General features: G+C 47.4%; 1 protein-coding gene across 4 annotated transcripts in view; it reads left to right on the top strand.

The window, feature by feature from the left end:
- Positions 1–792: 792 nt before the first annotated feature.
- Positions 793–12,071, top strand: part of PROCR (protein C receptor) — a 43,273-nt gene continuing 31,994 nt past the window's right edge. For 2 of the 4 annotated variants that reach the window (XR_009211541.1, XR_009211542.1), the window contains exons 1-4: positions 814–945; positions 3,404–3,655; positions 4,837–5,115; positions 11,796–11,857. Coding sequence is in view for 2 of the 4 variants with exons in the window: in XM_032142298.2 (XP_031998189.1) it covers positions 876–945; positions 3,404–3,655; positions 4,837–5,115; positions 5,367–5,482 (717 nt within the window). In the remaining 2 variants the exon portion in view is untranslated. Of the gene's footprint in view, positions 946–3,403; positions 3,656–4,836; positions 5,116–5,366; positions 6,032–11,795; positions 11,858–12,071 lie in introns of those variants that run through there. The other 2 variants (XM_032142298.2, XM_032142300.2) reach the window with 2 other exon arrangements.

Here is a 12,071-nt window from a genome sequence, read left to right as displayed (position 1 = left end):
ACATACACACACAAAAGCAAAGCACACATACACAACTGAGCAAATATTTCATGACATAACACTTTCTCTTACTAAGGGTGATGCACTGAAATTTTGTATTCTGTTCTATTTCATTTTTTAAAAATAGTAGCCATGACCTGCGAAATTGATTTCATCGTCCACTAATAAATTATGACCTCAGTTTCAAAAATATTGCTTTAGGTAACCAATCATCTTCTGAGATTTATACAGATTGCTCATAATTCTCTCCTATGTTTAAAAAAAATGCTGCAGTGAACTGCTTTACACTCATTTTATGACTACTTCTGAGACCAAGATCCCTGATTAGGTAATTGCTATTTACTTAAAATTCTGGTAAAATGTAGCCATTATACTGGAAAACTAAATTTTAATCTTGGATCTGTCACCACCATGATATGTAAACTTTGGGCAAGTCCCTGCACCTCTCTGGACCTCAATTTCCCCATCAGCAACCTGGAGTGCGCTCTAAGTTGAAAGTAGATGCCCCACCCCCTGAGTCAGCGCCGTCCGGACTTCTCACCAAGCCCTTCTCCCCCTTTTCCGCTCCCTGTTCCTGGTTCCTAGGAAGCAGCCCAAGGAGAAGGGAAAAGGCAGGTCTGGGCAGGAGGGCGCAATGAAGGGCGGGGCAGAGGGAGGGCAGGAGGGAGGCCGGCCCCCTAGTAGGAAATGAGACACAGTAGGAATAACACTTTATAAGCCTCTTCCTCCTCCCATCTCCTGGCCTCCTTCCATCCTCCTCTGCCCAGACTCCGCCCCTCCCAGACGGTCCTCACTTCTCTTTTCCCTAGACTGCTGCCAGCGGAACGCACAGCCGGCCCGAGCTAGGAACCCAGGTCCAGAGCCTCAACTTCAGGATGTTGACAACATTGCTGCCGATACTGCTGCTGTCTGGCTGGGCCTTTTGTAGCCAAGACGCCTCAGATGGTGAGTCGGGGGCACATCTCCTGCCTCAGGATGGTTCTGGAGAATCTCAGTCTATCTGGGTATGTGGCAACACCACAGGAGAGCTTATCTCACAGCATCTGTGTCTGCAGCTGGCTAGATCTCTCTACAGGGCAGGCAGAGTCTTGCGGACCGGTTCGTGTCCCAAAGCCAAGGTGAGTTAGTATATTTAAGCCCCTAAAAGGGGGAGATGAAAGAGGCTAGGGGAAACAGGATGACTGGAAACACGAGAAAGAAACCAGCAGAGAGGGTAGGAGAATCAGCCCCAGGGAGAGGGGAGAAAGGGGAACTGGGGGTGCTGGTAGATAGGGGTACATCTAGGGGAGACGGGAAGAGGCTCAGAAGAGAAGAGAAATGGAGGGAATGGGAAGACACTGGGAAAACTGATGGAAGAACTGGGGGAAGACTGAGGCAGAGAGAGGTGAGGGGAGGCTAGGGAAAAATGGAAGAAGACTGGGTGCAGCTGGTGGAACTGGGGAGAAAGAGATGCTGTGCCTAATAGAACTTATGGGCGATCAGGCTGCTGAAGTGGCCCTGTTTAAGCAGAAAAGGGAGTTATTACGCTCCCCTATAATTGCACAGGGGCCTCCTTTCCCCTCTCTCACAATCCCCATAGCTTCAGTCTCCCCTTCAGAGAGGCAGCAAATAATAACCAGTATTCAATGAGTGCTTACTATGGTTAACACATGTACTGACCCATTTAACTTGCACAAACCCTGAAAGGTGGGTAATATTATTACTATCTCCATTTTATAAGGAGGAAACTGGGTCACAGAGTAGTTAAGGACCATGTCTAGGGTTATCCATAAATATACTTATTCACATCTGCAGATACAAAGCACAACCTCTCAAATGCAAACACAGACAGGACCCACTCACACACACAGATTTACAACCCCGGACTCATCCAAATGTGCTCTGGCCATCAACTCTGTGCCAGCCTCTTTTCTGGGTGTAGGAAGCAGAGACTACCAAGCATAGTTCCATAGCCTAGAGGAGTCCAGTGTGGCCTGTGTGTGTTTGGAGACAGTCAGGTAGAATCCCGTGAGATATACACTAATATATGGTGGTCTGGGATCACTGAAACAGACCCACTGTGTCTCGTGGGGCATCAGAAAAAATTTTCCAAGAAGAGGGCAACTGAGCTGGGTCTTTTTTTTTCTTTTTTCTTTTTTTTTTTTTTTTTGAGATGGAGTCTTGTGCTGTCACCCAGGCTGGAATGCAGTGGCACAATCTCAGCTAACTGCAACCTCCAACTCCCAGGTTCAGGCGATTCTCCTACCTCAGCCTCCTGAGTAGCTGGGACTACAGGCATGTACCACCACACCTGGCTAATATTTGTACTTTTAGTACAGATGGGGTTTCGCCATGTTGGCCAGGCTGGTCTTGAATCCCTGACCTCAAGTGATCCGCCCGCCTTGGCCTCTCGAAGTGCTGGGATTATAGGCATGAGCTACCGCGCCCAGTCTCTGAGCTGGGTCTTAAATCATGAATAAACTTTGCCAGGCAGAAAAAGGGAGGCAGAGCAATCCTGACATGCTATTCATGTGTCAGCCAAAGGCAACATGAAGAACCCCAACTAGTTTGATATATAAGCAGCAGGAAGCAGCCAGAAAAGGCAGCAGGGGCCAGGTCTCTAGCAGCCTTGAATGCCAGGCTAAAGACTCTGGACTTGATCCTGTTGGGAGGCAGTGTAGCAGAATGGCTGAGTGCTGGACTTGACTGCCTATGTGCAAACCTTGGCTCTGCTACACTATCTCTGTCTCAGTTTCCCATGTAGACTGGGGTTAATAATAGTAGCTACTACATTAAGCCACTGGGGAAAGGCACAAAGATAATAATGTATGTAAAGCCCATTGCCCAGGTTATAATAAGCACTTAATCGACATTGGCTATGATTATTTTTGATTAATGAAGGGGAGGGGGTTATGGCACTGGAAGATTTTAAGTAGGAAAAGGACATGATCTCATCCCTGGGTCAGGTGGAGGTCGGAATAGAGAACGGGGAGATGAAGTAGAAAGTTACTACCCCAGTCCAGATGAGAGGGATGAATCCTGAATCAGGACAGTGGAGGAGGAGATGGAGAACAGGCGATGGAATTGGGATTTTATTCAGGTCAGGATTTGTTAACCATTTGTTCAGTAGGTTAACAGGAAACGGGGGGAGGGAGAGCCGAGGGTGAAAAAGGAGGCAGAAAGGAGTGTCTCTTCCACTGCAGGCCTCAGTTTCCTCATCTGTAAAATGGAGATAATAATCCCTGTCCTGTCCTCCTGGCAGAGTTACTGTGAGCGTCAAATGGGAGAAGCGGTGGGAGGGCACATTATAGTTTATGAAGGGTCGAGAAGGCGGGCGGCTAGCCTCGAGGTAGGGGGTTATTATCTTCCGCTGCCCGCCGCCCCCTCCCACGCCGGCCCAGGCTGACGCTGACTCTGTCCGCAGGCCTCCAAAGCCTTCACATGCTCCAGATCTCATACTTCCGCGACCCCTATCACGTGTGGTACCAGGGCAACGCGTCGCTGGGGGGACACCTAACGCACGTGCTGGAAGGCCCAAGCACCAACACCACGATCATCCAGCTGCAGCCCTTGCAGGAGCCCGAGAGCTGGGCGCGCACGCAGAGTGGCCTGCAGTCCTACCTGCTCCAGTTCCACAGCCTCGTGCGCCTGGTGCACCAGGAGCGGACCTTGGCCTGTGAGTAGGCGCGCAGCGGGGGCGGGGTCTGGGCGGGGCTAGTGGGGGCGGGGCGAGGCGGGCTGGGGCTTGCAGGGACCCGGCAGCCACTGGAGCTCGGTGGCGCCTGGGCCTTTGAAGATTGCTGGGTGGGGGCTGGAGAGAGGCAGTTGTCCCCGCTAAGAAAGCCCCGACTCGGGCGGTCGTCCTGCTGGCATAACCTCTTGGGGTAGATCCTGTTGGAAGGCCCTGACACCGTGACGTCGAAGGTCCCCAGAAAACTCCTCATCCCTCGCCTCACAGTCCTCCAACTCCTTTTCTTCATAGATCTCCGTCCTTCCCTTCCCACACCCCCCAGCACTTCACCCTCCACCCTCCAGCCACCTCTCCTCATACAAACTGATGGCTTCGCTCTTAGCTCCACTCATGACTCCAACTCTTCCCCCAAAGACCCCAAGTTCTTCTCTCAAAGCCCCACTCCTTCCCCGTCACAACCCTAACTCCTTCTTCTCAAAGACGCCAGTTTCTTTTCTCAAAGCCCCACTCCGTCCCCGTTCCCCCCGCATCATGGCCTTTAACTCCTTTCTCTCCTAGTCCCCCACCCCACCCACCCGAGCAAGACTTCACCTCATTTTTTTGAGGTGAAGTCTTGCTCTGTCGTCCAGGTTGGAATGCAGTGGCGTGATCTTGGCTCACTGCAACTTCTGCCTCCCGGGTTCAAGCGATTCTCCTGCCTCAGCCTCCCAAGTAGCTGGTATTACAGGCACTCGCCACCATGCCCTGCTAATTTTTTGTATTTTTAGTAGAGACGGGGTTTCGCCATGTTGGCCAGGCTGGTCTCGAACTCCTGACCTCAGGCGATCCACCGCCCTAGCCTCCCAAAGTGCTGGGATTACAGGCGTGAGCTACCGCCCCTGCCCCAGCCTCACCCCGTGTTTTTTTTTCTATCACCAGTTGAACAAGGCCTGACAATTCCCTTTTTTCATCATAGTCCCTGGCCCCTTCTTTCTTAGCCTCTAACAGTCTAACCCCAAACCCCTCCTCACAGCCCCAGGCCCTTCTCCCCATAGTTCCCTGACCTAGACTCCCTCCTCCTCACAGCACTGACTCTTGCCTTCCCATGTTCTTTTCCCTTGCTGGGCCTCGCCCCACACCTGGCACCCTCTCTGCACAGTCCCCTGACCCTGACTCTCTATCCACAGTTCCTCTGACCATCCGCTGTTTCCTGGGCTGTGAGCTGCCTCCCGAGGGCTCTAGAGCCCATGTCTTCTTCGAAGTGGCTGTGAATGGGAGCTCCTTTGTGAGTTTCCGGCCGGAGAGAGCCTTGTGGCAGGCAGACACCCAGGTCACCTCCGGAGTGGTCACCTTCGTTCTGCAGCAGCTCAATGCCTACAACCGCACTCGGTATGAACTGCGGGAATTCCTGGAGGACACCTGTGTGCAGTATGTGCAGAAACATATTTCCGCGGAAAACACGAAAGGTATGATGGGACGGGGCCCAGGCCTGCAAGCTGGGGAGAGGGCGGGTTCCAGACAAATGGATGGATCTGAAGGATGGATGCCTAGAGCAAGAAGAGGCCCACAGCTGGGGGTTTGGGACAGAACACACGCAGTTTCAGTCAGTTGGTAAACGGGTTCCTTTCCTCTGGGGCAGAAACGCTTTGGGGTTTGACTCAAATCATGCACTCCTTGGGGGCCTATTCTTCGGGCTAACTCTCTGCATGTTCTGCAGGGAGCCAAACAAGCCGCTCCTACACTTCGCTGGTCCTGGGCGTCCTGGTGGGCAGTTTCATCATTGCTGGTGTGGCTGTAGGCATCTTCCTGTGCACAGGTGGACGGCGATGTTAATTACTCTCCAGCCCCCTCAGAAAGGGCTGGATTGATGGAGGCTGGCAAGGGAAAGTTTCAGCTCACTGTGAAGCCAGACTCCCCAGCTGAAACACCAGAAGGTTTGGAGTGAGAGCTCCTTTCTTCTCCCACATCTGCCCACTGAAGATTTGAGGGAGGGGAGATGGAGAGGAGAGGTGGACAAAGTACTGGGTTTGCTAAGAACCTAAGAACATGTATGCTTTGCTAAATTAGTCTGATAAGTGAATGTTTATCTATCTTTGTGGAAAACAGATAATGGAGTTGGGGCAGGAAGCCTATGGCCCATCCTCCAAAGACAGGCAGAATCACCTGAGGCGTTCAAAAGATATAACCAAATAAACAAGTCATCCACAATCAAAATACAACATTCAGTGCTTCCAGATGTGTCAGACTTGGGATGGGACACTGGTATAATAGGGTAGAAAGAAGTAACACGAAGAAGTGGTGGAAATGTAAAATCAAAGTCATATGGCAGTGATCAATTATTAATCAATTAATAACATTAATAAATTTCTTACATTGAAGGCATTGTTATCTCCTCCACTTTGCAAAATTTCTGGAAAAGTAACCTATACCTATTTCTTCTGCTTCCTTATTTCTCACTCATTCCTTTTTTTTTTTTTTTTTTTTGAGACACAGTCTTGCTCTGTTGCCCAGGCTGGAGTGCAATGGCGTGATCTCAGCTCACTGCAACCTCTGCCTCCCAGATTCAAGCAATTCTCCTGCCTCAGCCTCCCAAGCAGCTGGGATTACAGACGCACGCCACCACACCCAGCTAATTTTTGTATTTTTAGTAGAGATGGGGTTTCACCATGTTGGCCAGGCTGGTCTTGAACTCCTGACCTCGTGATCCGCCCACCTCGTCCTCCCTAAGTGCTGGGATTAGATGTGAGCCACCGCGCCTGGTCTTCTCACTCATTCTTAGACCCACTGCAATCTGACTTCTCTATAAACTACTCTAGGATCACCAGTAACCTCTAATTGTCAAACCATCACCCTACATGGTATCTGCAAATTTGCGGACTAGAACTCTCTTTTTGCCTTAACTTCTGAGATACCATACTTCAATTTTTAAAACTGTTCTGTCTACTTTTTTTCAATCCCTTTGACTATGTCATCTTACTCGATTCACCCTGGAAATGTTGGCGTCCTTAGAATTCCATTTTTTGGTTCCTTTTGTTGCTGTTTGAACTATACCCTTTCTAGGTGACCTACTGACCTTCATGGCTGCAAATACTATCTACCAGTGGTTTCCATGGAGAAGCAATATAATTTTATCTTTAAGAGCATGTGTTTTGTCGGCCAGGCACGGTGGCTCACGCCTGTAATCCCAGCACTTTGGGAGGCCAAGGTGAGAGGATCACTTGAGGTCAGGAGTTCAAGACAAGCCTGGCCAACACAGTGATACCCTATCTCTACTGAAAATACAAAAATTAGCCAAGTGTGGTGGCATGCGCCTGTAATCACAGCTACTTGGGAGGCTGAGGCAGGAGAATCACTTGAACCTGGGAGGCAGAGGTTGCAGTGAGCCGAGATCACACCACTGCACTCCAGCCTGGGCAACAGAGCGAGATTCTTTTTTTTTTTTTTTTCTAAAAAAAAAAAAAAAAAAGAGTATGTGTTTTGTCATCAGACTTAAGTTTTACTTCTTTGAGCCAGAAATTTAACTTCTTCAAGTCTCAGTTTTTTTGTTCCCAAATGGTATTAATAAAATATACCAAAGGGTATAAGAAAAACAATACCTAATTCATAGAGGCATGAAGAGTATTAAATAAAAGTATATACGTAAAATAATATGCCAAGCGCAAGCTGGGCACGGTGGCTCATGCCTGTAATCCCAGCACTTTGGGAGGCCGAGGCAGGCGGATCATGAGGTCAGGAGATCGAGACCATCCTGACTAACACGGTGAAACCCTATCTCTACTAAACAAAATACAAAAAATTAGCCAGGCATGGTGGCGGGCGCCTGTAGTCCCAGCTCCTCAGGAGGCTGAGACAGGAGAATGGCGAGAACCCGGGAGGCGGAGCTTGCAGTGAGCGGAGATCATGCCACTGCACTCCAGCCTTGGCGACAGAGTGAGACTCCGTCTCAAAAAAAAAAAAAAAAAAAAATGCCAAACGCAATGACTGGCTCACACCTGTAATCCCAACACTTTGGGAGGCAGAGCAGGAGGATTGCTTGAGCTCAGGGGTTTGAGACCAGCCTAGGCAACATAGTGAGACTCTGTCTCTACAAAAAAATAGAAAAAATTAGCTGGGCGTGGTGATGTGGGCCTGTAGTTCCAGTTACTCAAGAGGCTGAGGTAAGAGGATTGCTTGAGCCCAGAAGGTTGAGGCTGCATTGAGCCATGATCGTGCCACCACACTCCAGCCTGGCAACAGACCGAGAAAAAAAAAAAAATAGTATATGTATAGTCAGTAAATACAGCAGTGGCTTCTGATCTCCAGACCTCTCATTTGCACTGATTCTTTAAAATCATCTCTACCTTAATGTTCTGTAGACATTTCAAAATCAACATGTTCAAAATCAAATGTATTATCTATCTCCCCAAATCTGCTCTCTCTACTTCTGCTGTTTACTGTTCATTAATGGATAAGAGAATAACCATCAAATCATGTAAGTGGAGAGAACTCAGTGTTAACCTTTATTTACTCCCTCTTATTTATCCCCATCTACCAAATACAGCATCTATAAAACACATTCACTCCTTTCTACCCCATTGCTTTTGTTCAAGATATCATAATTCCTCTCTTTCTTTGTGGTAAACATGAAGGTGTACCATCCAGTTCTACCTCCAAAGAAAGACTTCCTGTTGGCTGGGCACGATGGTTCACGCTTGTAATCCCAGCACTTTGGGAGGCCGAGGTTGGGGGATCACCTGAGGTCAGGAGTTGGAGACCAGCCTGGCCAACATGGCGAAACCCTGTCTCTACTGAAAATACAAAAATTAGCCAGGCGTGGTGGTGGGTGCCTGTAATCCCAGCTACTAGCAGGGGCTGAGGCAGGAGAATCTCTTGAACCCAAGAGGCAGAGGTTGCAATGAGCTGAGATCTCGCCACTGCACTCCAGCCTGGGCAACAAGGGCGAAACTCCATCTCAAATAAATAAATAAATAAATAAGAAAAAAAGACTTGCCGTTCAACTATAGGGGGAATAGCCAGCAGATAGCTTCTGCCTGCTTCAGTTCTTTCAATGTCTGCCTCAGGTGTAGAGGACAGTCCTGCACAAGGACAGTCATGCCCATCCCAGGGCTGCCCTCACTTGGTGCCTAAGCAAGGCAGGGGTATAAAAGTTGGGCCATTTTGGCCAACTGCAGGACAACTCTGAGAATAGGTTGGATTGACAAGGGCTGGCCAGGGCTGGAAATATTCACTCCAGAGCTCCCTGCCAGGGAAGCTGGGTCTTTGTCAGATCTGCATTGCAGTTTGACTTCTCTCTTAGCTCAGCCCTGCTTCTTCCCCCAGTAAGCATCCTGCACCTCAAACTCTGTCTCAGCCTCTGCTTCCAGATAACCCAACTTGTGTATGTGTGTGTCTCTCTCTTTCAAAATTGAGAAATTTTCTCAATCTTGTCTGGACCGTGGCAGTAGCCTCCTCCTAAGAAATTGTCTCTTAATTTCTCCATATTTTAATTCATCTTCTACATGGCAGTAAGAAACACAAATCTAATTGTGTCATTATTCTGTTTTATGTTGTTGTTTTGTTTTTGTTTTGTTTTGTTTGTTTTGAGTCAGAGTCTCTCTCTGTTGCCCAGGCTGGAGTGCAGTAGTGTGATCTCAGCTCACTGCAACCTCTGCCTCACAGGTTCAAGCAATTCTCCTGCCTCAACCTCCCGAGTAGCTGGGATTACAGGCATGTGCCACCACGCCCGGCTAATTTTTTGTATTTTTAGTAGAGTCGGGGTTTCACCATGTTGGTCAGGCTGGTCTTGAGCTCCTGACCTCAAGTGATCCACCTGCCTTGGCCTCACAAAGTGCTGGGATTACAGGCGTGAGCCACCGCACCTGGACTGTTTTTTAAATTTCTCATTGAGTTAAATTCAGAATCCTCAAAATGACATTCAAGGCCTTGCACAATGTGGCCCCAACCTAATTTTCTAATTTTATTTTATTTATTTATTTATTTATTTATTTATTTATTTATTTTTTGAGATGGAGTCTCACTCTGTCGCCCAGGCTGGAGTAAAGTGGTGCGATTTCTGCTCACTGCAACCTCCGCCTCCTGGGTTCAAGCTATTCTCCTACCTCAGCCTCCCAAGTAGCTGGGATTGTAGGCATGTGCCACCATGCCCAGCTAATTTTTGTATTTTTAGTAGTGACAGGGTTTCACCATGTTGGTCAGGCTGGTCTTGAACTCCTGACCTCGTGATCTGCCCTCCTCGGCCTCCCAAAGTGCTGGGATTACAGGCGTGAGCCACCGCGCCTGGCCCCTCAAATTTTTCTACCATTTCTCTTTAGCCACTGTGCCCTAGGTTATTTATTTTAAAAGCATATTTTTAAATGACAGAAGTGGTACAACAACAGCAATAACACAGAAGTTTACAAAGAAATTTCATAAAGGAAAAACGGAATGCCTCCTGCTTTCTCATTCTCCCCAAATCCTTACTCCAGAGGTATGCTAAGATTATTAGTTGCAAGCAACAGAAACCAACTCTGCCAAGAAAATAAGTATATTGGAAGGTTATTAAGTAATCCTCAGAGTTGATGGGAAAGCCAGATAATCCAGCTCAGAAAGTAGAACCAGGGACGACAGCCAAAGTCACACCACAGGAATGGTATTAAGGATACCACAACTGGAAGCACTATCTCCATCACCAATGCATGCTGCCATGTTAAAGGAATTCTCCTCTGATACCTGTGTCTTTACATCATTTGTTCAAGAGTCAATGTCCTGAGTGGAAGCAGCCAAATGACCAAGCCTTGATCATGTTGCTTTTGCCTTAGCTGCAAGTGCAGGGGGGAAAAGGAAAACTTTAGATGCCTTTGACTTCTCTTATGGAGGTGAGAACCTGTCTCCCATTAAGACTCACACAGAGGAAGAGATTTCAGATGCTGGGCAACCAAAACAGGTACAGGTGATTTTAAAGAATTGATGCAAATGAGAAACCTGGAGATCAGTAGCCACTGCTGTATTTACTGACTCTACATATATTATCTTTTTTTTTTGGGACAGAATCTTGGTCTGTTGCCCAGGCTGGAATTGGTGGCACGATCATAGCTCACTGCAGCTTCAACCTCCTGGGCTCAAAAAACAGAACAAAAGAAAAATAAAATAGAAAAGCAAAAACAGCAAAAACCCATAAATGTTCACTATATCTCACATCATTAATTTATTTACTCATTTAATAAACGTTTGTCAGAAACTTCCATATAGAAGGCTTTATGCTATGTACTTTGGAAGACACAAAACGATTAGGATATGATCCTTCTCAAGGAGCCCAGTCTTTTCTTGGGAAGATAAAACATACAAAAAAGAACAATACAAGGCAAAATGCTTTGCATAACTAGAAGAAACACACAAATAAAAATGTTACGTTATGTGGCCGGGCATGGTGGCTCAGGCCTGTAATCCCAGCACTTTGGGAGGCTGAGGTGGGCAGTTCACCTGAGGTCAGGTGTTCGAGACCAGCCTGGCAATATGGTGAAACCCTGTCTCTACTAAATATACAAAAATTAGCCAGGCATGGTGGTGCATGCCTGTAGTTCCAGCTACTCAGGAGGCTAAGGAAGGAGAATAGCTTGCACCCAGGAGGCATAGGTTGCAGTGAGTTGAGATTGTGCCACTGCACTCCAGCCTGGGCAGCGGAGTCAGACTCCATCTCAAAAAAAAAAGGAAAGAAAGAAAGAAAAATGTTATGCTCTGATTTACTCTTGTAGCTATAATTTACATATTGCTATATAGTTTTTGCAATTCTGTAACTTGCGTTTATCATTTAATACTCTCTTTGGTCTTGTAAGATAGATATTCTCATCTTAGATTAGGAAACATGTTTAGGGAGAATAAGAAAGTTAATAACTGATATGGTTTGGATGTTTTGTTCCTCCAAATCTCATGTTGGAATGTGACCTCCATTGTTAGAGATGGGCCTAATGGGAGGTATTTGGGTCATGGGGGCAGATCCCTCATGAATGGCTTAACACCATCCTTTGGTGATGAGTGAGTTCTTGTTCAGTTAGATTACACATGAGATCTTGTTGTTTAAAAGGATCTGAGACCTCCCCTCCTCTTTCTTGCTTCCTTCTCTCTCATCTTATATGCCTGCTCCCCCTTTGCCTTCCACCATGATTGAAAGCTTCCTGAGGCCTCACCAGAAGAAGATGCTGGTGCCACGCTTCCTGTACATCCTGCAGAAGTGTGAGTCAAAATAAACCTCCTTTCTTTTATAAATTAGCCACTTGCAGGTATTCCAGTATAGCAACACAAGAATGGACTAATATAGTATCAGAGCTAGGATTCAAACCCATGCCTTTGTGTTCTAGGATTTATGCTTTCTCTCCTCTACTAAAACTGAAGGAATCAGAGGAATCTGGGGGAGAAACACGGTATTTGTGAATGGGTGAGATATGAC

This window comes from Hylobates moloch, unplaced genomic scaffold, assembly GCF_009828535.3.
Source record: "Hylobates moloch isolate HMO894 unplaced genomic scaffold, HMol_V3 SCAFFOLD_21, whole genome shotgun sequence".
Classification (NCBI taxonomy): Eukaryota; Metazoa; Chordata; class Mammalia; order Primates; family Hylobatidae; genus Hylobates; species Hylobates moloch.
This window is presented reverse-complemented; position numbering and strand designations above follow the sequence as displayed.